The sequence below is a fragment of the Sorex fumeus genome, unplaced genomic scaffold (genome assembly GCF_029834395.1).
Source record: "Sorex fumeus unplaced genomic scaffold, SorFum_2.1 ptg000039l, whole genome shotgun sequence".
In the NCBI taxonomy this organism is placed as follows: Eukaryota; Metazoa; Chordata; class Mammalia; order Eulipotyphla; family Soricidae; genus Sorex; species Sorex fumeus.
In genome coordinates this window covers 2,322,060-2,349,382 of record NW_026606096.1, presented here as the reverse complement: position 1 = coordinate 2,349,382, position 27,323 = coordinate 2,322,060, and the positions used below count along the sequence as shown (strand labels likewise).

General features: G+C 42.9%; 1 protein-coding gene across 3 annotated transcripts in view; it reads left to right on the top strand.

Annotated features, from left to right (window-relative positions):
* Positions 1-27,323, top strand: part of SRGAP2 (SLIT-ROBO Rho GTPase activating protein 2) — a 297,179-nt gene that overhangs the window by 212,892 nt on the left and 56,964 nt on the right. For 2 of the 3 annotated variants that reach the window (XM_056118889.1, XM_056118891.1), the window contains exons 5-9: positions 1,893-1,955; positions 10,457-10,672; positions 11,268-11,396; positions 21,986-22,210; positions 26,712-26,813. In XM_056118889.1, the coding sequence (XP_055974864.1) occupies positions 1,893-1,955; positions 10,457-10,672; positions 11,268-11,396; positions 21,986-22,210; positions 26,712-26,813 (735 nt within the window). The remainder of the gene's footprint in view (positions 1-1,892; positions 1,956-10,456; positions 10,673-11,267; positions 11,397-21,985; positions 22,211-26,711; positions 26,814-27,323) is intronic. The other variant, XM_056118890.1, reaches the window with a different exon arrangement.

Here is a 27,323-nt window from a genome sequence, read left to right as displayed (position 1 = left end):
CAGGACCTGAGATATTCACCATATTGCTCAAAACTACCTACTTTATGGTGGCAAAGCTGGGAAGAAGAGATTCTCATCATTGCTAAGGATTTTTTTTTCTACCCTTTCTCAACTATCAGATGTAAATCTTTGTGTCTACTCTTGACATACGTGATAGTTCATAATGAATACCTTAATGGATAATAGCAAGACATACAAGAAAATTACTAATAAACATGTTAAAAAAAGTTATGACTCACTAGAATCAGAGGATTGCAGATTACAATAGAAAATCATATTCAATTGTTAAGACAAAAAGTGAAATAGCATTTTTTGAATGAGTATAGTTTTTTTCAAAGTCAGTTTAATGGTATAACTAGTCTTCAGCTCAGCTGTACAACTTTTAGGAGATAAGTAATGAACTGTACATGCATATATTAGGTAAAGGTAATTTTAAGAAGCACATTATATAAAAATTTTTAAGAAACCACAGGTCCAAAATTAGGAGCTACATAAATATGTTATGTTTATAGGATAGTAATCTGTGACTAAAATATTAATAATATATTTAAATGAATTTTATATCGCAGCTTGTGTAAATAAATCTCAATTTCATAAAAATCTTAAAGACAGATATTTAGAAAATATATACAACAAAGTCTAGAGTGGACATTCAGGCAGTAGGGAATTTTAGGTTTTCTATTATAAATACTCTTTTGTAGTAGGAAAAATATTTTTAAGTTTCATATCTTGAAAACAGTATGATCATCAATGCTTATGTTTCTGACACGCAATACTTCTTTTTTGCCTGGGAACTTGAACTTTGTCAAAAGTAGTATTATACCTTGTGTTAGAAGGGAATTGTTGGTATCTGATTTTTAGTAGGAAAGAGCTAGAAGGAGTTGGCAAAAGATAAAAGGAAGGCTCCCCTCTCAATGACCCAGTGATGCCAATCAGTTTTATCCCCTGTTCTGTTGGACTTGCATAAAGCACTCATTTAGAAGGCCTTTTTCTTATTTCCTTCCTGTTTCCTCATTCTTCTTTATTTTTGCTATTCTCCCTGTGTCAGTTGTCAGATGACAGCACTGAAAAACCTGCAAGCCACCAGTGCTTAGGACTAACCAGTTGGAAACCCTTGACCTTATCCAAACTTAATAATCTAAAGCTAATCTTGTAACAAGTTGTTATTGAGGTAACACTGCCCCAGGAATGAGGGGTAGGAGCCCAGCAAGAGGTATTTGTCCTTCCTACTTCATTGTTCCTATTTCGTTAAGGACGGTGACATCCTTAGTTGCTTATATACTAATTCTCTTTAGCCCATTTATATTTGCATCTTACTTTCTTCCAAAATTTTCTGGAATGCTTGACTATGGTATCCAATAAAATTTAATCCACCTAACACCATTTGCTAGGTTGAATGTGACTTTCAGACTTACTCTTTGGGAGACCAATGGAAAAGTCAAAGACTACAAGCCATTTCTCTTCCACAGGGAAAGCCTTTGAGAGACAATAGAATGGGAACATTTTATTTTATTAAAACTCTTTGAGTAATCTGACCATAATTGGGTCTGATAGGAGTGGTTATGTAATTTGCTGGGTTAAATAATGGACCTTAATTGAGTCTTGTGTTATTTGTCGAGTCAGGACTACTGTTGCGTTTGTTGCCCCTTCCTCCTTCCGGTTTTTTTTTTTCTTTTTTGCTTTTTTTGGGTCACATCCAGCAATGCTCAGGGGTTATTACTCCTGGCTCATGCACTAAGGAATTACTCCTAGTGGTGCTCAGGGGACCATATGGGATGCTGGGACTCGAACCCAGGTTGGCCGTGTGCAGGCAAACACCCTACCCACTGTGCTATTGCTCCAGCCTCCTTCCTTCTGTTTCCCGGTTAACCTTTATTCTTCTTTCCTTGCAGAGTAAAGAAGTTGGCCAGCAGCTCCAAGACGACTTGATGAAGGTCCTGAATGAGCTCTACTCGGTAAATCAGAGACATCTACTGGCCCTTTAGCAAGCAGAAGGACAGCGTTTGGCAGCGCATGGCCCTGGTCACGTCAGCCGTAGAACTGAGCTGAAATTGAAGACAGTGCATGGTGTCCTCATTGGGGTTGACTCCACCCATATTTTTTTTCAAAGTTATTATTTTCAAACTTAAATGAACTCAAAAAAAAATTTTTTTTTCACATTAAGAGCTTTCCTCAGCTTTGCAAGCTTACTCTAGTTCTGTTTGGGCCATAAATGATATAGATGAGCAAGACCTGGGTCACTAGTACATCTGACCCCCATTAGCAGCGAACCATGGCCCCTAAACCTAAAGGCAGGGAACGTAGCTTGCGTTATACCAGTAACATGTGGTGCCCTTTGGAAAAGATTTATGCTTCAAGGTTTGCGTTAGTTCTTGGGTTCATCTACTGCTTTGAGACCCTAGCAGGTGCTCTCGAGCTGTAGTTTCAACCTTTTTTATTCGTATTTTATTCAGCACCGACCTGTGCACCAATCTCAGTGAGCACTGCAATAGACCACTGGTTTGTAACCCTTGCTTGCCTGTTCACTGAAATCAGTCCATGAGCCAGAGGTTAAAAAACGCCGTCACAGAGGAATGCAGAATCCAAAACATATAATGCAAGGGACTAGTTCTGGCAGAGAGAGTTTTGAATCAGCCCTCTAGGGCTTTTTAAAGGCCAGATCTCAGTGATGAGGCAGACTTGAGACTTGCAGAGGACAACACAATCTGTGGTGAGAAGACTGGCACTCGGGCACGTGACGCCTGCGACTCCTGCGTGTTGCTTCATGCAGGGGAGGCGGCAGTGCTTGTTTTCCTCCCGGCCATGTTGCATTCATTATAATTCAGTCACACATGCACACCAAGGAAATTCCTGCTGCCATAAAAGGAATGTTTCAGTTGTGCTGCGAAAGTCCTTCAGGACCCCTCTCCCCAGTGCCAGCCCTTTGTGTCATTTTTCCAGGGTTGCCTCATTCTGTTGGAGGTGAAATTGGTTTCCCTGATTGGTTTGTTTATTTACTGCATTTTCCCCTCTTTTTTTAATTCACAGGCAGACAGGCAGTGGTGACATGCATTAGGGACCTTTGGGATCAGAGAATTCCAAGTTTTTAGGTGTGGCTGTTTTGTCATGGCAACTATTAAGCAAGTAAATAGGGTAGAGTAATGGTCAGACTTGTCTCCAGTGATGCTTGATTTGTTTGGAATCTGCTCTGAAGCCAAGTGGATAGATGGTACAGCTCCCAAGTTTTCATTTCTTTCAAATGAAGATAAGCCTTTTTAAATAAAGAAGTATGTGGACATAAACCACTTTCAAACTGGATGGGTTTCTTAAATCCTTTATCTTTTTAATGCTTCAGTTCTCTAATTTTAGAGTATCTTTTGGGCACCAAGAAGAGCTATCACTTTTTTTTTCTTTTTTTTTTGCTTTTTGGGTCACACCCAGCGATGCACAGGGGTTATTCCTGACTCTGAACTCAGGAGTCCCTCCTGACAGTGTTCGGCAGACCATATGGGACTGTGGGGATCAAACCCAGGTCGGCTGCATGCAAAGCAAATGCCTGATTCGCTGTACTTTCACTCCAGCCCCAAGCTTTTACTCTTTTCTTCTAACAAACAACTCACTAAGATAGAAAATGACACATAAGTTATTATATGAATCCTTTTATTTTTCCCACGAGCATCTTGGGCCTTTGCTATTTGCTGTTTCTGGGGAGGAGTATGTTGGATAAATGCAAACACCAAACCAACTAAAATCTAACACACCACTCATGTATTTATTTATTTATTTATTTATTTTTGGTTTGTTTTAGGGCCACATGTGGTGATGCTTAGGGAAACCATGTAGTGCCAGGTGTAAAGCATGCCCTCAGCCCATTGAATTATCTCTGCAACCCCCAAACCCATCATGCTGCTTATGCAGTGGGGCAGAACACAGAGGAAGAACAGCTTCTAGGAGTCTGTTCGCTTTATTTAGTCAGGGATCTCGTATGCTGTGATGAAAAAAAACAACAGCAGGTCTGGAGGAATAGAGGGTAGGGCAATTGCCTCGCACTCGCACTCAGGGTTTCATCACCAGGATCCCTTATGGTCCCCCAGCCATGGCCAGGAGTGATCCCTGAGATCAGAACCAGGAGTCCACCCAGACCACTGTCAGGTGTGCTTCCCCCCCCCCCCCCCACCACCACACACACCAAAAAAAAAAAGTGTATAATTTGTGATGGAGTGGCAAAGAAACCCTGGAATTGCTCTCATTGAGGAGGGTCGGCCACTCCAGGTATCCCAACATGGCCAGTTACTGACCACTGTGAGGTTCGTTTATGACAGATCATGAAATCTGTGCACTGCTGTGCAAACTCAGAATGTTCTGAACATGGTGTCCCCTGCCTTGAGGTGAATTGGTATACATTGTAATAATTTGTCTGGGGGCAAAAAAGAGGTTTGGTATTTTCCTCTCATGGGCATAGGGAAAAGAGGAAAAGAACAGAAAGAGCCGTGGTCACTAAAAAGTCCTGAGGCGTCTGATGTAGTGTATCAGCAGGGGCGTTTAGCAGTGTCTGTAGAAATTTTATTAGGTTTTCTTGGGAGGTTGTTTTGGTCACGAAAAAACTAAGTCAGTTCTTAGTTCTGGCTCTGTGCTCAGTGATCACTCCTGACAGGGTTCTTTGGACCCTGTGGGGTGCTAAGGTGTCAAGGATCGAACTGGAGTCAGCTGCCTGCAGGGCAAGTGCCCTACCCACTGTACTATCACTCTGACCTCTGTGAACATTTTTAATTTGCACAACTAAGGTGTGGTTTTCTTGAGCCTAAGATGCAACTGAAATTCAGAATCGCATATGATATTTCCTCCAATGGGCATTGTTTTCCGTGTTGTATTTTTTTTCCCTGCACAATGAGCTGACTGGTTTGTTGGCCATGGCATAAGTGGTTTTCATTTTCTGACTGATGTCTTTGAAGACAGAGAGCATACTGCTTCCTGAAGAATCCTGGTATCCTCGCCTCAATTATACTCAGCTTGTTTCTGGGTAAACCTGGCAAGGACATAGTCTGTGGGGTGGCCCTGAAGCCATTTAGGAGCCTGGTAAGCTACCGAGAGTATCTCGCCCGCACGGCAGAGCCTGGCAAGCTCCCCGTGACGTATTTGATATGCCAAACACAGTAACAACAAAGTCTCCAATAGAGACATTACTGGGCCCGCTCGAGCAAATCGATGATCAACGGGAGGGCCTTTCTTTCTTTCTTTCTACATATAAAGAGTCCAGGAATCCCTGGGACTGAGAAAGAAGTTCTAGATGTGGTGCTATTGTTTGCTCTAGACGTTTTGTGCTTCTGAACTTCTCCTGATTATACATGACCTTGACTTTAAGTACAGCCACTGTTAGCTTGCAGAGCACTGGGATTTAGAACCTGCCCCTGGGAAACAGTGTCAGTTACTAGGACTCCAGTTCTTTTGGTCGTGTGTGTTGTAGCACTTGACAACTAAAAGCTAATCCTGAACTCATCATATTGTTTTAGTAGAGGAGACTGAAAAATGAGGCAGCACATAAAATATGAGTTCTGGTAAGGGTTCTCTTTACATTTCTCCATGGAAAAGGAGCATATCAGGCTTTCTGGAGAGAAATTTGAACTAAGTTTTAATTGCCATGAGCTTCTTTCATTCTCTGTCCTTTTTTTAAAAGAAAACTATTACATCCTTCTCTTATTTCATGATGTGCTATCTTCATTTCCCATTGATTATCTCTAGACATATTAAAAGTTTTCTTCTTTCTGTTATACTTTCTGTTTCCTCTAACTTCTTGGTGTGGTCTTCCTCTTTCACAGTGCTTATTTTCCTTAATGTCTAGTCATCTTTAACTGCCTCTTCCCATTTTAAAGTGAAGCTCTGAGGAGTTGATTATAAGTGCTGTTTCAATCATGACCTTCCCTATAGGGTAGTCTGAGTGAGCTGTGACCTTAAGGAAGTGCCAGCTCAGTATGTCCTCATTTCTTTGTATTTTAAATCATGGATTAAGATTCCCCAGACAGGCATCTTCTGATCTCTCACTCAGGTCTGGGGACTGAATTGTGGAGAGGTCTGCACCATCTAATGACTTAGGTATAATTATCAGTGAATTCTCCTATTTTAGATCAGAATTCTCTGATCTTAAGGGCATCCTCCGACAATCCTGGAATCCCCAAACCAGAGACCCGCCCTAGTGAACAGACATCTCAGGAATGGGTTTGGGAAGTCTGTCTGTTCTCAGACTTATCTTAGTTGCTCTCATTCTACACTAGTTCCCTTCAGAGTTCTCTCTCAGAGGAGCCTGGTTGTTTCCTGTTCCCTATTCTTGGTTCACTGATTAACTCATTACTTATTTCCCCACTTTTCAGCTTCCACTTTTATTCCTTTTGCTTTTCTCAGTTTATACATAAAGTTAATAACAAAAATGTTTATTATTTTAGTGCACAGTATAGTACTGTCCTCCCGTTGTTCATCAATTTGCTCGAGCAGGCACGTCTCCATCGTGAGACTTATTACTGTTTTTGGCATATCGAATACGCCACGGATAGCTTGCCAGCCTCTGCCATACTGGCGGAATACTTTTGGTAGCTTGCTAGGCTCTCCGACAGGGGTGAAGGAATCAAACCCAGGTCAGCTGCATGCAAGGCAAATGCCCCAACCGCTATGCTATCACTCTGGCCCACTTTAATACAATAGAACTGCACTGCACTGCACTGTTCTCTCGTTCTTCATCAATTTGCTCAAGTGGGCCCAGTAACCTCTCCATTGCGAGACTTGTTGTTACTGTGTTTGGCATATCAAATATGCCAGGGGTAGCTTGCCAGGCTCTGCCATGCGGGTAGAATACTCTTGGTAACTTGTCGGGCTCTCCAAGAGGGGCAGAGGAATCGAACCCAGGTCAGCTGCATGCAAGGCAAACGCCCTCCACACTATGCTATCACTCCGGCCCATTTTAGTAAAATAGAACTAAAGGCATAAATTCAATATTTATGTTTACCAAAATGAATTTCTCTTCTTAGAACTGAAGATTTACATGTTTTCCCCGTATTTGTATCTAGTATCCCAGTATATAGTTCTCTAGGTTGGTTTACCTATTGCTTCGATATTTGGACATTACTTACTCAAGTTTCAGTCTCTGTGTATTACCCCAGTTTTTCCTTGAGTTGGAGGATATTAGTTGTATTTGTCATATAAATATATATATGTGTGTGTGTATATATATGTATATATATACATATATATAGTGCTACTACTATATATATATACATATATATATAGTAGTAGCACTGTCCTCCCATTGTTGATCGATTTGCTCGAGTGGGCACCAGTAACATCTCACAACAAATTGTGAGACTTGTTGTTATTGTTTTTGACATATTGAATATGTCATGGGTAGCTTGCCAGGCTTTGCCGTGAGGACGAGATACTCGCGGTAGCTTGCCAGGCTCTCTGGGAGGTGTGGAGGAATCAACCCAGGTCGGCCACGTGCAAGGCAAACGCCCTACCTGCTGTGCTATATTTCTGGGAGAAACTGAACAACCACAATGATTGTAAAGCTACCACTGTGTGCATTTCATTTTTCTCACTGTAGAGAAGAGAAGAGAACACAAAAGGAATTCTTAACCCTTACTTATCATCTTTTCCACAAAGTAGTATTTTACTCTTTTTACCAAGACAGTGCTTTAAGGGAAAGAGGCAGTGTATTGTTGGTTTTTATAGCTTTAGTCGTTGGCATTATTTCCTTGTGCTCTTTTTTGGTCTTTTATCTTTATTCTACCTTTATCTTATTCCTCTTTATTTTGCAGCTTCATGAAATTGAAAATTATTTCCTTAATCATTCATTGTTATAACTGTTCACTCAAGGTTTTTAATTTTTTGAAACAATCAGTTGAAAAGACAGAATAGGAGTCCCTCTATACCTTCCTTCAGTCAGGAGAATAGATGCCTCTTTCCTAACTCTTAGTCAGTCTGGAAACCCGGAGGATAATTTGAACTACTTTGAAAGGCTTTTAATGATGTGAGTTGCAAAATATTACTTCTCCTATGTAGAGAATGAGCAGTGTATATGGACAGAATAGATCTTATACTTGTGGGAAATGCCAAGTTCAGAAGAAGGTGAAGGTGAAACTGGTATGAAGCCTTCTGCATCCACAATGAGATATTGCTTCAAATCTGATGTACTAGATTTTTGTCAGGGTGCTGATATTCTTTATTCCTTCCCCCACCTCCAGCTGACCCTGAGGCATTAGTATGCCACAGCTTTCCTTGACCTCAGATTTTTCCTTGACCTTCATACCCTAGCCAGTAACAGTCACATATTGGGCAAGGCAGTTCTTTGTTATAGGGGCTTTGCGGCAATCCTATGCATAAAGTGTTAGGTGTTATTACTGGCTTTTGTTGACTCTATTCCAATAAAAAAAAAAAATTCAAGCAATGATAATTAAAAAAATATTTCTAGCTTTACCAGATGTCTTCTGAGGGATCAAATTAACCCTTAGTTGAGGCTGGAGAAACATTACAGTACATAGGGCACTTGCCTTACACATAGCCAGCCCAGGTTCAGTCCCCAGCATCACACATGATCCCCTGAGCCCTGCAAGGAGTGACTCCTGAAAACAACACCAGGAGTAACCTATGAGCACCACTGAGTGTGTGGCCCAAAAACAAAGACAAATTAAGCCCTAGTTATATCACCACTGTAGCTGAAGTCCATAGAGTAAACGAGCCTCTCTTTTCACGCTTCTCTTAACTTAAGCTTTCCGACTCACTCAGCTCTAGTTTCTTGCCACTTTCCCTTAGTGGCTAAGAATATGGACTTTGAGTCCTAACAGACTTGATTTGAAGCTTGATTCTGCCACTTACTAGCTGTGTGACTTTGGGTGTGATGGTTAGTTTGTCTGATCTTCAATTTCTTCGTCTCTGACTGTGGAAGCAATAGCATTCATAGACTTAAAAGAGGTGATACAAGTAGAGTCCCTGAAAGACAGCATGTACCAAGTAAGTGGTAGAGAGTGTTGCTAATTTTATATCTTTTGCTCTTCTGCTTTTCTGTCAACACACACACACACACACACACACACACACGCACACACACACACACACACACCCTGACTTCTTTGTTTTCCAGTTCTCTTTCTAAAAGAAATCTCATGGCACCAAAATGTCAGCACTCTTGACCTTCAGCTTGCGTGGTTTGTTATCAAACATTTTAAAATCCCAGATAGAAGCTAGAGACTCTCTGTTTGGAGACAGTGAGCACCGGCTGGGAAGAGCAGGCACCTTGTGATTGGGAGTCCTCTGTTGAGAGGATGGGAGACTAATGCAGATTACAGGCTCTGGCCTTCTTTGAAAAAGGAATTATGCTCCCCAATAGATGCTTCAGCAAAAATTTTGAAAGTGGCATCCCTCTCCTTTACTTTTTCTTTTTTTTTGGGGGGGTGGGGGGTGGGGAATGTCACACCTGGCAATGTACAGGGGTTTCTCCTGGCTTTGCACTCAGGAATTACTCCTGGCAGTGTTCAGGGGACCATATGAGATGCTGGGAATCGAACCCGGGTCAGCCACGTGCAAGGCAAACGCCCTACTCACTATGCTATCACTCCAGTCCCCATCTCTCTCCTTTTCCACTACTACCTTCCTTCATTCTGCAGTTTCACTGATGTGGATTTTATTTCTTCCCTTGCTCTTTCCTGAATTGCTGTGCAGGTTTGCAGTGTGTATAGTTGTCTAGCTCACATGATCAGAGTGCAGATGAAAGGACAGGAAACGTGGGAAGCACTTGGAGTTTAAACGGCCAGGCATCTACCAGATGCTTAGTACAGGGCCGCTACAACCTTGCTGCCACTGTTCCACTTGCTCTCAGGATATTGCTCTCTGCCCTCTCAGGGATCACTGGCCAGCCCATTGAAGACTAAGAGTGGGGGGCTAAGAGTGGTGGGATGCTTTTCATCTACCTGATATTCAGATATGACTAAGCACTAGAAATTACCTGGTGATATAAAAAGACTAATGGGAACCAGAGAGCTAGCAGAGGGTAAGGGTCCATTCTTTGCATGCGGCTGGGTCCTCATACTTAGACACCTTAGAGAGCAACTTTCAAGCACAGAACTCCCCAGCGCTGCCAGGAATGGCTCAAAAATGAAAATGAAAAGAATCATTATTCCAACGGCTAATGAATAGAAGTGAACAATACATAACAAAAGGCATGAAGTTATTTTTGTTTTTGTTTTTTGTTTTTTTGGTTTGGGGGGGTGGAGAAGAGACTTTTTTTATCATAAGACTTGTTGACTCCAGTTCCAATATTGCTTTAGAGTAGTCTGTAATATCTAGTACTTACTGAACCAAGCAGTTGTGGATTTTCTCCTCAGAAGTTTAGGATGTTGCTTCACTAGGGGGAGAGATCTAGCTATGCTGGTCTACAAAACAGAAGGTGGACCTCATTGGCTTGACCTGAGGGCTGGGGATGGGGGATATTTTGCAGGTCATGAAGACATATCACATGTACAATGCTGACAGCATCAGTGCCCAGAGCAAGCTAAAGGAAGCAGAGAAGCAAGAGGAGAAGCAGATTGGCAAATCAGTAAAGCAGGAGGATCGGCAGACACCACGCTCCCCCGACTCCACGTCCAATGTTCGCATAGAGGAAAAGCATGTGCGGAGGAGCTCAGTGAAGAAGATCGAGAAAATGAAGGAGAAGGTACGTATACCCGTGGCTGGCATGGGGGAAGGAGACTTGGGAAATGAGGACTTACAACAAGATACTTACAACAAGATACCTTAAAGAAAAGAGCAGAAATCTGTGGGCTCCTTCGACTACCAAAAGTGAACTCTCAAAGAAACGGTAGCAATTCCAACATCTTGAGTGTGGATGCTGCAAGTTTTTAACCTGTAGCAGATAAATAGGAAACAGTAGACACCTCCCTGAAGCCTGGAGAAAGGACCTTAGACCTGGGATTTGGTGCTGCACATTAGATGTTGGGGGAGAGGGGAAAGGGTTAAAGGAACGGCACCTCCTTCAGGATGTTGGTACTAGGATAAATACGGGTAATTGCAGATAGAATCAAAGTAGGGCACTTATCTAAAGTAGAGGACCTCATTAACTTTGCCTGGATTGACCTATATTATGTCCTTGAATCTCATTAGGCAGAATTAGAACCCAATTTAAGACAGACGCGCAGAGGGAGTAGCCGCACAATTGTAGTTTTTGAATGTAGTGAACTTTAATCTTTTAGAGAATGAGCTCCCCTCTGGAAAGAAAAGAAAATAACATTGAACTTCTGTTCCCTTTTCAGCGCCAAGCCAAGTACACCGAGAATAAACTGAAGGCCATCAAAGCCCGGAATGAGTACTTACTGGCTTTGGAGGCAACCAATGCATCTGTCTTCAAGTACTACATCCATGATCTCTCTGACCTTATTGATGTAAGTGCTGAAAGCGAGGTGCCTAAGGGCTCTCTGTCTTGGTTTCTGAGTGCTGCTCAGGTATTCTCCAGATCTATTACTCAGGCCTTTAGAAGCATTTTGAAGACAGGCAGATAGTAACTATCTCATCTGCTGTTCACTGTTATCCCGAAGGACAGGCTTTATCTTCTCATTTTTTTCCCCACAGATTAATATTCAGAGAGCTTAGAAGACGTACAGTCAAACTTTGCACCTGGGTCTGATTACCAAATTCATGCTCGTAACCCATGTTCTTTAAGTCAGCTATTGCTTATAAAAGTGAAGGCAAGAACTGAAGAGCGAAAGAGTTAGCATTTAGAATTTGTTGGTCATCGCTGCACTAACACCATTTAGTGTTTGTCAGTAGACTGCCCTAGCACGCTTCAGGGTCAGTGTTGCTATCTCCAGTTTAGATAAGGAATAGAACACAGGAGTTAAGGGGTTAAGAAACTGCCTGGGAGATGTTGCATTGCAAGTTGTGGTCCTGGTCAGGGAGGACATTTGTCACATTCTTTCTGATAACCTGATACAATGAAAGGGCAATGAGCAGGCCACGTGTCTTATGTGGAGCAGGCACGTGGAATAAACTTTTTGGTCCTGACCTTATTTCTCTTGTTGCTTTCCCTCAAACATTTCAGTTGAATCTTACAGCCCTGCTCATCTGCTGGCCCGCTTCTGAGCCAGTCCTGACTAAACATACCTCTCCCCACTTTCATCCTGACTTAGCCTCAGCACCCAGGCTCCAGGGCTTCCTGCTCAGTGTCCTGACCTCACACCTGCTTCTGGTGGTGGGCAATTGCTGGGCCTCGCAGGCCTCCACCCGGGCTTACTCACCCTGGTTTCTCCATGAATGAACCTGTCACACTTCCCAGCCTCGTGCAGGGTTCTGATCTAATATTTGCTGTTTTGTAACAGGCGGGGTAACCTGGGGTTGGCACTGAACTGTTTCGGAACTCGGCTTTGTCTCCCCCATCTCCCCACTCCCTCTCGGGTCAACTGAAGAATTGAATTAGAACATTGGTACTTAAATCTGGCCTCCCATCAGAGTTGCTCGGGAAACTTTTCTAAAATGCGGATTCCTGGCTCCTTTCAGCTAAGTACTTTTGATTCAGTAGGTTTTGGCCTCCTAATGCCCTGGGTGTCATTATCTCACTCAGTAAGTGGAGCCTTGATCCCTGTTCAGGCGCCTCTTTGTTCTCTCTGCTTGTTGATGCCAATCAGAACGCCGTCCTTCAGTGGAGGTCAGAGCCCTAAACTGGATGCTTTCTCCTCCTCAGAAGCAGCTTCCTGAAGGAAGGGTCTCAGAGAAGGTGGTTTTTCTCTTGTCTTCAATTTTTACTCTTATTTTTGCAAGAAAACCAGGCTGTGGGGGCCGGAGCAATCAACAGTACAGTGGGGAGGGCGGTTTGCCTTGCACATGGCCGACCCAGGAGTGAGCCCTGAGCACAGAGTGGGCCCTGAGCATCACCAGGTGTGGCCCAAAAAACCAAAAACAGAAAGTCAGGCTGTGCAATTGGCCACCCATTTTCTACTGGTTTGTCCTCTCTTTTACACCCAGGGCAACTTTAGCCCTTTTTACCAAAATGCTGACCGGAGGTAGAAGGACTGCTCCTCACTCAGTCACAGCCTTTCTAATCCAGAACGCTCCATCAGTACGAGTAGGCAATGAAAGCCAACATGCCCCTGCACCTTTAAAAGGCTCATGTGAAGAGCCTGTCTCCACTGGTGCTGTGTGAAGTTTCATGAAAAGACGTGTAGAGCCTCCTTAACTCTAGGTAACTATGAACAAGGCTGCCAAGTGTCGGCCAATGGTTAAATTGCTCTGGCTTTCTTTGGTTTTGTTGTTGGGTTTTTGTTTGTTTTCCTGGGATAAGGACAGATTAATTTTTTAAGCTGATAACATTATCCTGCGCTATAAACGTTTTGTAAATATTTATTTGAAATGAGGTTATGTGCTTAGTATCAGGAGGACAGAAGGAATTTCGAACCCTAGAAATAAACAGATAATTTCTATCTAACTAAGGAAATGCAGCACTCAGGTAAGCATAGGGGGTCTCTCCAATAATAGTTTTCAAATTATAGGGGTGTTACAGGAGTCAGGAAATCACTTTTATGGATTTAGTTTATTTGCTTTAATGAGTCAAATCGAATAGAATAGGGAAGAAAACATCAAGGTCCATCACAGTAGTAAGATTAGTCTCACTTTGTGAAAGTGTTAGGTGTATGTGCAGGCACTCACAGGTATGCATATGTGTATGTGTGTGACAATCCAGGATGTATTTCTTTACTTTTTACTTTTTAAAAACACCATTTTTATTAGATTACTGAGTTTGCAATACTGTAAATTATATTTTTCACGCATCTGTCATTCCACACCACACCCATTATATAGGTTCCCACTTTCCTCCAACAGTATCCCAAAGACCCTTCCCAGTCACCTGCACTCCCATGTAAGCTCAGTTTTGTAGACATAATCATTACTTCCAATTACTTTGGCCACTTGTTGTTTCCTTACAATGTTTCTTTATATATCACACATATGAGAGAGAAAACTTTCTTATTTTAAATTTCATACTCTACCAACTGAGCTGGCCGGACAGTTAGGTCGTTCTTATTTTAGTTTATTGTAGAGGTATTGACACACACATAGAGATGAATAAAGCTAAACTCCTGAAGTTCTACAAAATTGCAAATCAATGAGCAGTTGATAAAGAAGTTTTTTCAAAAATGGTGTACATTTTAATAGATATATAAATTTTTAATTAATAGTATAAATAATTCTGTGTAATACATTTTAAAATTAATATGAAATAGAAGAATCCTACAAGTATGCAATTCAGTAAGGGTAAAGAGAAGGGGATTAAAAATTTACGGGAAAGCCTGAATGGACCTTTAAAGGCTTAAAACTGTATTTTATTCCAAAAGGGAATATTGGGGACTAGAAAGATGGTTCAACTGGTAGGGTGTTTGCTTGGAATATGAAAGACCTGAGTTCAATCCCTGATGCCCCATATGTCCCCCCAGCACCTAGGTCAGGAGTGATCCCTAACCACAAAGCCTGGAGTAAGCCCTTAACACTGTCAGGTGTGACCCAAAAACAAATGAATAACTGAAAATGGAATATTGGCTTTATAGTAGAGAATATTACATTATAGATGGTGCTTAAGTATCACTATCTATATCTTGTATCACTTGTCATCCAGTTGCTCATCGATCTGCTCGAGCAGGTGCCAGTAACGTCTCCATTCATCCCTGTCTCGAGCTAGTGTAGCCCAGTGGCATCTGCTCGCTCCAGGAACACAAGGAGAGTCAAACCGTTCATTCAGGGTCTTGACGAAGAAGTCTGACCATCTTGTAGGTGGGCGGCCAGGCTTTCTTTTGACATCCCGTGGAATACAGCACTTACAGTAAGTGCTTAAGTATCTGCATTAATAATAAAGTTTATAATAAAAATTTCTACACATGTAACAAAATTACCTGAATAAGCATAGCAATTCAATGTAAAAGAAACAATTCATGATTGAAAAATATATATAATCTCTTAGCAAGCAAGGACTAAACAAACTGTTCTTTATCTAAACAAAGGCAACCATAAGTAATACCATAAGTGAGTGCCATACTCGGGGCAAAGTCCTGAAAAGTTTGTCTTGTCTTTTAAAGAAACTCCTTTAATGGTTTCTGGCAAAACTGACTTCCCTAAGAATTCCTTGAACAGTTGCCTGTCTGTGAAACTCTGTATCATTTCTTCACATTTGAATGATAATCTAGCTGGATAAAGTATAGAGTACTCTTGGTGAGATGTTCTTTACATTTGTTTTTGCTTTTGCTTTGGTTTTTTGTTTTACTGTATCCCACCATTCCCTTCTGACTCATAGAGTCCCATAGATGTGCTGTGAATCTTTTGGATTTTCTTTTTCCCATAAATTCCTTTTTTTATTTTGCCGCTTTCAGTGTTCTGTCACTGACTTTGGTTTTTGTCTTAAGAGTTTTTCTACTTGTTTTTTTCTTTTCCACCGAGACCCTTCAGGCCTTTTAGATTTTGATGCCTGCGTTTATCAGTTCTGTGAAATTCTTTCATATGATTTCTTTAACAGTGGTTCTTCATTGAATTTGCCTTCCTGTTCTTCAGGGACTCTGATAATTCTTCTGTGTTCCTCCTGACCTCATCCAGTAGTTCTCTGATGTGCTTCTGTTGTTTTCTAGAAATTTTTTGCTTCTCATCTTAAAGCTCCTCAGTCTTTTCCTCAGCTACTATTATTCTGCTATTCAGACCTTCTATTGTGTTTTCATATCACCATAGTCTTCATTTCTGTCACTTCTGCTAGTAGCTTTCACATTTCTGCTCTCAAACTTCCTTAAGCTTTGCTGACTACCTGCGCCATCATTTCTTAAGCCCCGTAATAGGGTGTCACTAAAGACATTTTCTGAAGTTTGCGGAACTGGCTGGTACTAGTAGAGCCTTCTGTGTTATTATTGTTTTTACTCATTGAGCCTAGTAGGCATCTACTTGTCTTCCCCATTGTGTTTGCTGTATTCCTGCTCTGCCTAGAATGAAGCTTTATATTTAGCCCCCCTGGGAGACTGTGGGATTAGGCTGGGTGTTGCTCTTTTCCTTCCCTATCTGTCTTCAGTGGGTGAGAGGAAGTGTAAGTGTGAGCTGTGTGAGTTGTGAAAAATAGAGCTGTCGCAGGTGGATGCATACACAAATCAGGAGATGTGGGGAGAGGTCTCATGAGATGGCAGGGGACAGGTGTAGAGGCTCAGAATGTATATCTTGCTGAGTTGGAGGTCAAAAAAATTTGAAAGTCACTTCACTGCAGTGAAAATGATCTCAGTATCTTCTAATAGCTCCACAAGGGCAAACATCAAGTCTTCTCTAACCTTACTTACACAAGCATACAAACCTTACTACAGGGCTCAGAATATAGACTATTCAAGGAGGGACTAAGAAAATGGAAAGAAGAAGAATATTTCCCAAACCCACGTGTTTCTCCTTTAGATCCCTTTCATTCTAATTCATTTAAAATATTATTTACATAGAGGGACTGAACTTAAGTATTAGTTTCAAAAATTTCAACAAATTCTTATACCCTTCAAACCTACATTTCTGTCAAGAGACAGAATGTGTTTATCACCTGAGAAAGTTCCCTTTTCTGTTTCCAGTTAATTCTTCATCCCAAGGCAATGACTGTTTTTATTTCTTTCACCATGAATTAGTTTTACCTGGTAGTTTTCACAGATAAGATTATATAGAGTATATTGCTTTTTGTGTCTGTATTCTTTTGCTCAGTGTTTGTTTTTGAGTGCCATCCATGTTGTTGCATATATCGGTAGATTCTTCCCTTTTTTGCTGATCAATGTCATGAAAATGGCCAAAAGAATGATTTGAAAATCTCCCAACAGAGCAGGAGAGAATGGAAACTTGAGTACGTTGGCATTCTAGTCATGACATTATCCAGAAATTGTTTTAAGATATGGGGTGATTTTTGTTGCAGTGTATTGCCATCTGTGTTATAGGCACCATTCTGCCTCCTTCTTAGGAAAGCTTAAGCTCAGGATGTGCTTAAGGCATAGAGAATAAATTTAAAAAGAAGTTATTTTTATCTCTGCCAGCACAGTGACACAAGGACTTGCCTTTAGCTTCTTTTTATAGTATAGTAGAAGACTTAGCCTGCAGGAATCCACGTGAGGCATCTGACATACACTAGGAAAACCTTGACTTCAGGCCAAAAAGACCTTCTGAGCTGACTTGATAGAATCTAAGAACTGTAGGCTCATTGGAATGTGCTTTTCCACCCCCATGCTTCTGGACTCTCAACCCGGGAACAGATGGATGAATGAAGAACATTGTCTTCATGATCTCTGGAATTTGTGAGTGCTGCACACAGGGTTGGAGAGTTTGGGACACCATGTGTGCCCTGAATGGACATGAGGGTCTCAGCTTTCTCGGTAGAAAATTTTACTAAAGGCAGCTATTTTCTCTTCTGCATGGACTTCAAGTGGGCATTTCTCCTACAGGACTTCTCTAAAGATTCTGGGTAAGGCTATCAGATGGTAAAGGGTTAAAGAGTTATCAATTCAAATCATCTCACGTTTGAATGGGCTATCATTAAATTCTTATAAAAATTTGATTTCCTCTGAGAGAGTTTTCATCTAACATTTATATAACACAGAAATGGCCTGGGGAATCTTGCGTGGCCACAGAACTCATCAGACCATGAAAAGCATCCTTTGTCCCCCTAGTGGGCAAAATACTGTGCTGCCTCTCTCTACTCATGGGGTTCTCCTGGGAACAAGGATGAAATATTCAAATCTTGTTTACTTAACCTTGCCAGAAATTGCTTCTTTGCTAAATCCTGCATTTCTGGCAATGATCCTTATGGATATGTGGATTGCCAAGGCTCTGGAAAGTCTATTTCAAATCTCCCTGGTTAGCCAGAGGAGTAGAGAAGCCCAAAGCACACTGTGAGTCAGACTCCCCATTCATAGGCACAGAGAAGCTGTCGAATAGATATATAATCGAGACAGCGGACCCACTCGAGGAAATTCTCTGCTTTCCATCGGCCATAGAGAATGAGAACAATAGGCATCAGTGGTCATATTTGCCCTCTTAGTCAGCCTGAGTTGACTTTTTTTTCCCCCACTCAGAGACTTGAATCTGTACTCCAGTCAACTGATATGTATTAAATCCCTACTTTGAGCAAAGCTCATGGTAAGGAATACAAAGAAGAAATAAGATACTGACCAAGGCTTCTTTGAAGCATGCCTTCTGGTTGAAGTGACAGGTCACAGCATAAGGGCACATATCTGTAAGGCATAATGGCTACGGTTGAGTGTGGTTCTAAGAGAGGCTGGGTTATATAGGCTAGGGTGTCAAGACTGGCTTCTGAGAGGCTGGAAATTTGATTTGGATTTTGCAGATTGGTACAGTTCCATTAGGTGTGATGAGTAGGAAACTTTTTGTGAAAAGAATGCTAGGAGCTAAGGGATGGAATTCAGGGGATTGGGAGGTGTTAATGATTGGTGTTTGTGTTTGCTTGGTACCAGGCGAATGCAGATACATTTGCCTGTTCACAGCTCAACAGCAATTCGTAAGATTGAAGTTTCTTCATTTTGTAGTTTGCCCAGAATTTACTCAGAATTATACAACTGATTTGAGGATTGTGGTTTTCCAAAACTATACCCTAAACAGAGTAAGTATGCCATTGAATTAAAGCAGAAGATTTTGAAAAAGAAATTGGAAAGAGATGATGTTAGATGATATATCTATATTCAGCCTTGAATAAACTGTAATTTATTCTAATTGCTGACCTTTCGTCAGTTATTTGATTTCACTCAACCTCCGCTTCCTAGTCTGGAAAATTAAGATATTATCAACCTCACTGGAATTGTTCAAAGGATTATAATGTAGATTATACATAAAGCACTTAGTACACCAGTTGGAATATAGTAAGCACACCTAGTAGACAGTAAGTGCACCTAGTAGAAAGAGTCTTCTGGCAGGGTTGGGAAGGGGTTCTCTTGGTGATACTTGGGGGATCATGCAGTGCCAAAAATTAAACATGGGGTTCCAATATATAAAACATTCACTCCAGTCCATTGAGCTAGCTTTCAGCTAAATGCCTTGGAACATTTTTATTATTTCCAAACTGAGGAAGATGAACTTTACTTTGGAAAAAAATGAAAGCTGGTCTGGAGCGATAGTACAGCCAGTAGGAATCTTGCCTTGCACACAATCAGCCTAGGTTCAATCCCCAACATCCAGTATGTTCCCCCAAACCCCACCAGGAGTAATTCCTGAGTGCAGAGCTGAAGAGCTAGAAGTAATCCCTGAGCATCATGAGTGTGACCCCAAAACAGAAAGAGAGAGGGGGGGGGAGGGAGGCACAGCAAGAGACAGAGAGAGAGAGCACTACTCTTACAGGTTCTTCATCAGAGGACTGGCCTAACAAAAGTCATATTTTAGTTCAGTGAAGAGAAAGCACTGGTGTATGATGATGTGGGCCTGAATTAGGGTAGAGGTGCTAAGAACGAAGAAAGGGAGTTATTCAAAATGTGTAAAGGTCATCAAGGAAATCCTGCCTCTCATTCTGCACAAACCCTCTCTCCTTAGCATCCAAGCTTGCTCAGTCAGGTGACTATCTTTGCATCTCTCCATCGGACTTACAGGCACAGGGCTCTTCACCAGGGCCTGCACAGAGCTCGCTGGGAATGTTTGCCAGTTCAAGGGCAGCCTGGCTAGGCCAGCAGCAGTTCCCAGCGGAAGAAGCGCCCCTGCACGTGCAGCCTCCCAATCAGCCGCTTTTGTCTGGCTTCCATGTCCTCTTCCCTCCCAATTGAATTTAATGTCTTGCCATCCGCTGTCTCTGGTTAAACTGTAACTGCTGTTCTTCCGCTGCAGCCAGGCACCTGCCAGAGTCTCTTGGCACCAAACCCAGAGCCCAGCCTGCCAGGCTCTCTGTTGCTGAACTTCTTGTCAGATGCAGGGAGGAGGAGGCGAGTCACATGCTTTTCCTTCCCCAATAGTAGCGGCTCCCAGTGTGATTGTGATGAGGGGGAGAACGTGGGGGCAGAATTAATTTGATGCCTGCTGATAGAATGAAATGGCAATCAGGCAGATGGTCTTCTCTCTCCATGGATTCTTCTCTGGTGTTTCTTCTCAGGTTCTGAAGAGGATAATGGAAGGTCAAGGAATTTCCATCTCTGGGTCCTTTGGGAGAGATGAGGAATTTGTCCTAGACTTACAGCAAGCTATTGTTGTGAAGAGGGGATTTTGTTTAGTCCAAGATTTTCAGAATTTTTTTCCCTAGCAGAAGACTTATTTCTTTAAATCATACCTTTCTTACAATCACATTTTTTTAAAACACTTTTTAAATTTTATTTATTTATTTTGGCGATTCTCAGGGGTTCCTCCTGGCGGTGCTCGGCAGACCATATGGGATGCTGGGGGTCGAACCTGGGTCAGCCATGTGCAAGGCAAACGCCCTACCCACTGTACTTCCACTCCTGCCCCACATTAATTATTTTTAAAAAGTAGTTGGTTGGTTGGTTGGTTGGTTGAAGCAGGGATAGGTAGCTCCAAACTCCAAAGTCAGACTGGACTGACTTTTCATTCTCTTCTTAAGGGCAGCCTGAGTACTGGCACAGAACCTTAGAATTAGAATCTGGTATGTAGCTGAAAAACCAGATATGCTCATCTGATGGTTGAAAAGATGGACGAGGGAGTGGAGAATAGCTTCCAAATTACTGATTTCCCATCCATTGTTGCTGCTGCCTGTTCCTTACCATTCTTCATATTTTCCTTTTTTTCCCTTTATTTTCTCTTTTTTTCTTTAAAATTTTCTCTAAAATATTCGAATTTGGTGTCTTGCACACGACCAACCCAAGTTCCATCTCGGCATCCCATATGGACCCTCCAGCCCCACCAGGAGTTATTCCAGAGTGCAGAGCCAGAAGTAACCCCTGAGCACCACCAACTGTGACCCAAACCAAAACCAAAACAAAAAAAGTGAAGAGTCATGGAGTAATAGCACAGCGGTAGGGTGTTTGCCTCGCACACGGCCGGCCTGGCCGAGCCAGGTTTGATTCCTCCATCCCTCTCGGAGAGTCCGGCAAGCTACCGAGAGTATCTCGCCCTCACGGCAAAGCCTGGCAAGCTACACAGTTGTTACTGTGTTTGGCTATATGCCAAACACAGTAACAACAAGTCTTACAATGGAGACATTACTGGGCCCGCTCAAGCAAATTGATGAACAACAGGATGACAGTGCAATGCTACAATAATAAATTAAATGTCAGAATTTCACTATATGATCTGAACTTTCCAAGGAAGGTTTATGTTTAGAAATTTGGAGATTTAAAAATACAATTTCTGTGGAGCACTTTACTTTTCATTATCTACTGAGGGAGGCACATTTAGTGGTGTACAGGGGCTATTCCTGGATCTGTGCTCAGGAGTGACTGCTAGCAGGGGTCAGGGGACTACCATTTGTGAGGCTGAGGACTGAACCAGAATTGCAGCCACTTTGGAAACATGCAAAGCAGTATGCCTTCCCTCCTGTACATTCTGAAGAGGGAAGGCACTTGAATTGCAGACTCTAGACCTTAGCTGAGACTTGTCCTAGAATAGTGGGAGCTGGTGGGGGAAATAATTGAGAGTTATCTCCCCTTTCTCTTCTTCTGCCTATCAGTCTGAGTTTGTGTAAGTTCTTGTAATACTTATGATTTTTCAAACCCAGAGTGATTGTATAGTAGTATCTCCAGACAAACCCCCATTAGAAGATTCTATTTAACTCTCAGCTCTTCTCATGCTTACCAAATAGCTCTGGATAGCATATAATTAAGCCATTTCATGGTGTCCCAATGAGACCTCATCGTTTTAATCACCTCATAGTCTGGAGTGTGTTTTGCCATTGAACTAGGAGACAGCTGAGAATCTTCCCTCCATCTCAGAGAATATCTGTCTTCCACTATACTACAGCCAGTCTCCTGGGCCCACCTTGGGCCCACCTACCTCTCCTTCAGGCTTGGGACTGTGCATGTCTTATTCTTGTTCCCTTTCCTCCCTACAGCAGTGTTGTGATTTAGGCTACCATGCTAGCCTCAACCGGGCTCTGCGTACCTTCCTTTCTGCTGAGTTGAATCTGGAACAGTCAAAGCATGAGGGTCTGGATGCCATCGAGAATGCTGTAGAAAATCTGGATGCCACCAGTGACAAGCAACGCCTCATGGAGATGTACAACAACGTCTTCTGCCCACCTATGAAGTTTGAGTTCCAGCCTCACATGGGGGACATGGTAAGTCCCTCTTTCCATCCCCACACCCCACACCCCTCCAAAGGTTCAAGCTCACTGTACAGTCATTACATTGCACCATTATATTGTTCTGAGGTTTGCGGCCACACCGTGTAATACTCAGGCATCACTCCATGTGGTACTCTAGGATCATGAAGTATTAGATCTCTTGAATCAGCCTGGGTCAAAGCATGCATTCTGACCCATTGAGCTATTTTCCAAGTTCACAATATTTATTGTTAGAGTGATTTAGTGCTGACTTCCTGTCAGATCAATGTGACACATTCTGCACTTTCAAGGAAAAACTCTCTTCTTGGCTTGACCTTAGACATGGGGGATTACAACCCTCACAGAGCTTATGATCTGGAGGGTTGAGAGAGTTAGGAATAGGGAGAGGTAACCAAAGGGACCAGCAGGATCAGAGGAGGTGAAAAATGGCAGAAGTGTTTGGTTTGAAGAGTTCAGTTTGGTGTTTGGTGTAAGGGGGTTGTGAGGACGCAGTGAAGTGGAACAGCACTCATAGTGATGAGGCTGAAGGAAGTAAAAGTTGAGGGCAAATACTTTGGGTTGGAGAGATAGTACAGCAGGTAGGATGCTTGCCTCACACATGGCTGACCCGGGTTTCAATATCCCATATGCTCCTCAAGGCACCACCAGGAGTAATTTCTGAATTGAAAGCCAGGCGTCATCCCTGAGCATCGCCAGGTGGGGCCCCAAAACAAACAAACAAACAAAAAAGAATTGAGGGAAAATAGTAAAGGTATTTGTTATAGGTAGGAAGGAGTATAATTTGTAATCATACAAATTTTTGCTTGGATATTGAACATAAAAAAAAAAATTGGTGCCGGGGCTGGAGCGATAGCACAGCGGGTAGGGCGTTTGCCTTGCATGCAGCCAATATGGCCGACACAGGTTCGATTCCCAGCATCCCATATGGTCCCCCGAGCACCGCCAGGAGCAATTCCTGAGTGCATGAGCCAGGAGTAACCCCTGAGCATCGCCGGGTGTGACCCAAAAAGGAAAAAAAAAATAGGTACCTCTATAAAAGACAACAACTACAGGTTAGTCTGTTTATTTGTTTTTGTTGGGAGGAGTTTTGGACCACATCAGGGATAACTCCTGACTCTGTGCTCAGGGTCACACTTCTCAGAGGGGCATATGTGGTTCTGGGATTGAACCAGGGTTGCAACATGCAAGGCAAGTGCCTTACTCCCTGACAGTCTCTCTAGTCCTGAGGAGATTATTCTGATGACCTGATGCCGGTGCCCAGGCAGGTGAATATAGGGACCCTCTTTTGGTCTGTATCTCCACAGAGAGAGATGCAAAGGGCCTAAAGAAAGTGAGAGAAAGAACCCTTTCTTTTTTTTTATTTTTTGAATATTTTATTTCTACTTCTGAAGGTTTTGCATAACATATCTGATTGCCTGTGGAAATAAGAATCACTATTTAAACTACCGATGAAATCAGAAGGAGGTGTTTGGACTTATATCACAAAAGCTTGGCATGGATTTGTAGGTCTGACTGGAATTAAAAGTGGAGTTTTATTAAAACTCAAAATTTTTCTCTCTCTGTTCCATATCCTGTGTGCTCACTTCATTCTCAGCCTAGTATCCAGTGGAGGCAAGGTGACTTTATTTCCAACATTATCCACTTGTGGGTTGAAATCCAGCAGGATGCGTATCTGGATCCCTTCTAGAAGTTCAACATGGAATAGCATGTGTTTCCTTGGCTCTGATTGGGTGCTTACCCCTGAACCAACTACTGTATCTGCAGTTCATTGACTAATTGCTCATGCCCAGATCTTACGCTCCCTCCTCTTAATCGAGTATAACTCCATTCAAATTACATGACCTAAACTGGGATTTGTTTGGTTGATTTGAAGGAGTGAAGTCTGGGCTACACCCTGTGGTGCTTAGGAGCTACTTCTTGGCTCTGTGCTCAGGGGTCACTCCTGGAGGTGCTAGGAAGATCATAGGGTCAGCTGCATGCAAGGCAAGCTCCTTAACCTTTGTACTATCTCTCTAGCCCACAGCCTGAATGATTGAGTTGGATGGTCTCATCGACAGTCAGACCAAAATCACCAGAAAGATGTAGGGATGGAATGGAGCTCAAGTACTAGAGCATACGCCTAGACTTTGCAGGACCCTGAGTTTTGGGAGACCAGAAATCCACAATATCCTTTCACAGGGATTGTCATCCAGTTTCTTTAGAAAATTCGGCTCCAGAGTGACAGCTGTTGCAATGTAGCTAAAGGATTCGCTGTCATTCATAAGCCTCAGTGGAGAGGGCAACATTTCAAAGGAGCCTAAAGACAAAAACGTAGAGATGATTTCTTTCCCTGCCTTTCTTGGGGAGAACCAAGCCATTTACAGTTTGTTTCTATTGCTATGACTTAGAAAATGTCAGCTTCTGAACAGATGGCAAAGTGAGATGGCAGCCCATGCAATTAGAGTAGGGGAAGGTGTGTCACCAAGCCCCAGGAAGCCCCATTCCCCACCTTCCCTGGCTTCTGGTCAAATTTGCCTTCCAAGTTCATTCTCCAGCTGCTACTGAAATTCTCAAGAATCAGGGGAACTTGGGGACTGAGTGGAGTGATACTTTTTCTGGTGTTACTGAGTAGTCTTCTGAGCCAAACAGCTTGTCTCTATAAAGGGGAAATCCAAGCGCAGGGTGCTCGGGCCCCTTCCTAGCTCTGTCAGAACCTCATTTCCATACTTCAGAGTACAGCTGGAATGTATTACCTTGCACCCTGGCAGAGAACCACTGCCAAAGCATGCATCAGCAGCTTTGCTGCTGCTTAAAGGAATAAGCATGTATGTGGTTTTCCCTCAGTGATTCTTCCCTGCTAGGTCTGGGTCACTTTAAACATCAATACTTTTTTCTTCTGCCTACATTTTTTTTATGATATATTTGATCAGTGGCTGAGCCATAAAAGAGGCCAAGGCCATTCCTAGGTCTTGCAAAGTTCCCACATTCCAGCCTAGCCTTCATTTGAGTGGAAAATAACTAGAGGATGATGGGGCAAGTCTTTGTTCATCCCTGTAGCTAGTCTGTTCCTTGTCAGTGTGGGTTGTCTGTGGACCGTGGAGGGAACAAGAGGGGCGGTGCCTGGAAGTCCTTGAACTAAAGCCAAAGTGCGCGTGGCATTTTGACTCGAAGCCCTGAAATTGGCGAAGGCCTCATAAGGACTGGTGTTCTGGGGTGCTCAGCACATGGATCGGAGCCAAGTGTTATCAGATCTATGAGGAGGAGGTACTTGGCTCTACCCTTGGTGCCCCCAGAGGCTTGTGCAGCTCTGAATGCCGGACTGGTGACATCAGGCAGCCAGAGAGTTTCACTTTTGGCACTAACCCATCCTGGTCACTGAGCTTTCTCCATTGTGTCTGCTTATCCAAGAACTAGAATGAAGTCAGCTCTCTCCAGATCCAAGAGCTGGCTCAGGGCACCCCTCAGCTGGGGGAGGAGATTAAGTCAGTTGGTTGCTTGAAAGGCAAAGAAGGAAAATGTCAAGTCCTAGCCTCTTCCATTTGAAAGAGATTTTGTCTTTCAAACAAACAAACAAAAAAAGTCAGTGATTCTGATAAGGCCCCCACTTATTTCTGGAGAAGGAAGAGTCCGGTGCCATCAGGATAGCTCTCTCTAGACACTAAGGGAGACTTCCTTGGTGGCAGAGTAGCAGGAACTGCCTATGTATAGGCTCTGCGTCCAAATCTGCCCACCTTCTATTCCTTTCCTCTCATTCTGGGGACTATGGGTGACCTCATGCCCATTCCGTAGTTGTACTCTCATCAGAGCATGGGTCACAGCCATCCCTCCACCCAGGAGAATGTCACTGGCAGTGATTCCTGAGAGAAGAGCAACTTCCCACACACTGATCTGGTGAAGAGCTTTGGTAAGATGGTAGAACTTTGAAAATGCCAAGCTATCCTGGATGCCACACCCTCTAGTACCCTCTGCTATAGTCTGGGGCCTTGTTCCCAGCTTCACACCTCCTCGTTGACTCAGAGTTCTCATGCAGGGGCCAGATTTATAAATACTTATTGGCTGCCAACAGCAGCAGTGTAGCCGCCTGACCTACTTCTCTCCTGTTTTTACTCTGGTGTAGGATGGGGGTGAAGGAGGGGCCAGAAAGGTGGCCTCTTGGCCACCTAACAGGAAATTCTCGTAGTGCCAAAGCATTGTTTATCTGGAGTTGGGGCTGCCCAAGGCACTTCCTGGCTGCCTCTAGTTTCCATGGACCCCGTGAGGCCTGACCCTGCAAAGCACCAGCCTAAAACTAGATTCCAAAGAGACATGGTCTTTCTTGACAGGCCTCACTCCTCATTCGTCTCATGTGTTGTTTGGTCCTTGAAGAGGTACACACGCTTTGGCTTTAGGTTGTCTTTAACACAGAAACTGCCTTACGGCTTGACTAGGTGTAGTTGTGTTATCAATAACAGGGCTCTGGAACTTTTAAAAAAGAATTCTGTCCTCCTCCTGACCTAGTATTGGTTTTTTTTGGCAGGCTTCCCAACTCTGTGCCCAGCAACCTGTTCAGAGCGAGCTGGTACAGAGATGCCAACAATTGCAGTCTCGTTTATCCACCCTGAAGATTGAGAATGAAGAGGTGAGTTTCCTGCCTGCCGACGAGGATCCGAACTACCCCTTGGATTTCCCTCTCGAAACGCTTGCTGCTGCCTATCTGGGAGCAGGTGGAAGGAGCATGTAGAGAATGTCCGGGCTTCTGCAAACATTTCCTAGCCAAATGGAGGCTTGGATTTTCCCCCCTCTGCTACATCCTGCCCTTGAACTGCAGGAAGTTGCTCTTGGACTGCCAAAGGTTGAGCTCTATTTTGAGCTTTTGCAAAATGCTTTTTTTCTCCTTCTACATTTAATCAAAATGGCATTTGGCAGCTGTGTGAACAATATTGTGTCTCTGAAACCACCCCCTCATGCCTGGCTTTTTCCAGAATATTCAGACAAATAGAGTCCTTTGACTTTAACACTTCAAACATCTCTGTCCTCGTTCGGAAGGGTGACTTTCTTCTGGGATCTGGGTATTTGCTCTCAGCAACTAATTGAAAAGAGCATTATGATTGATTATCTGCACTTCCTTCTTTGAACTTACATGGCACCG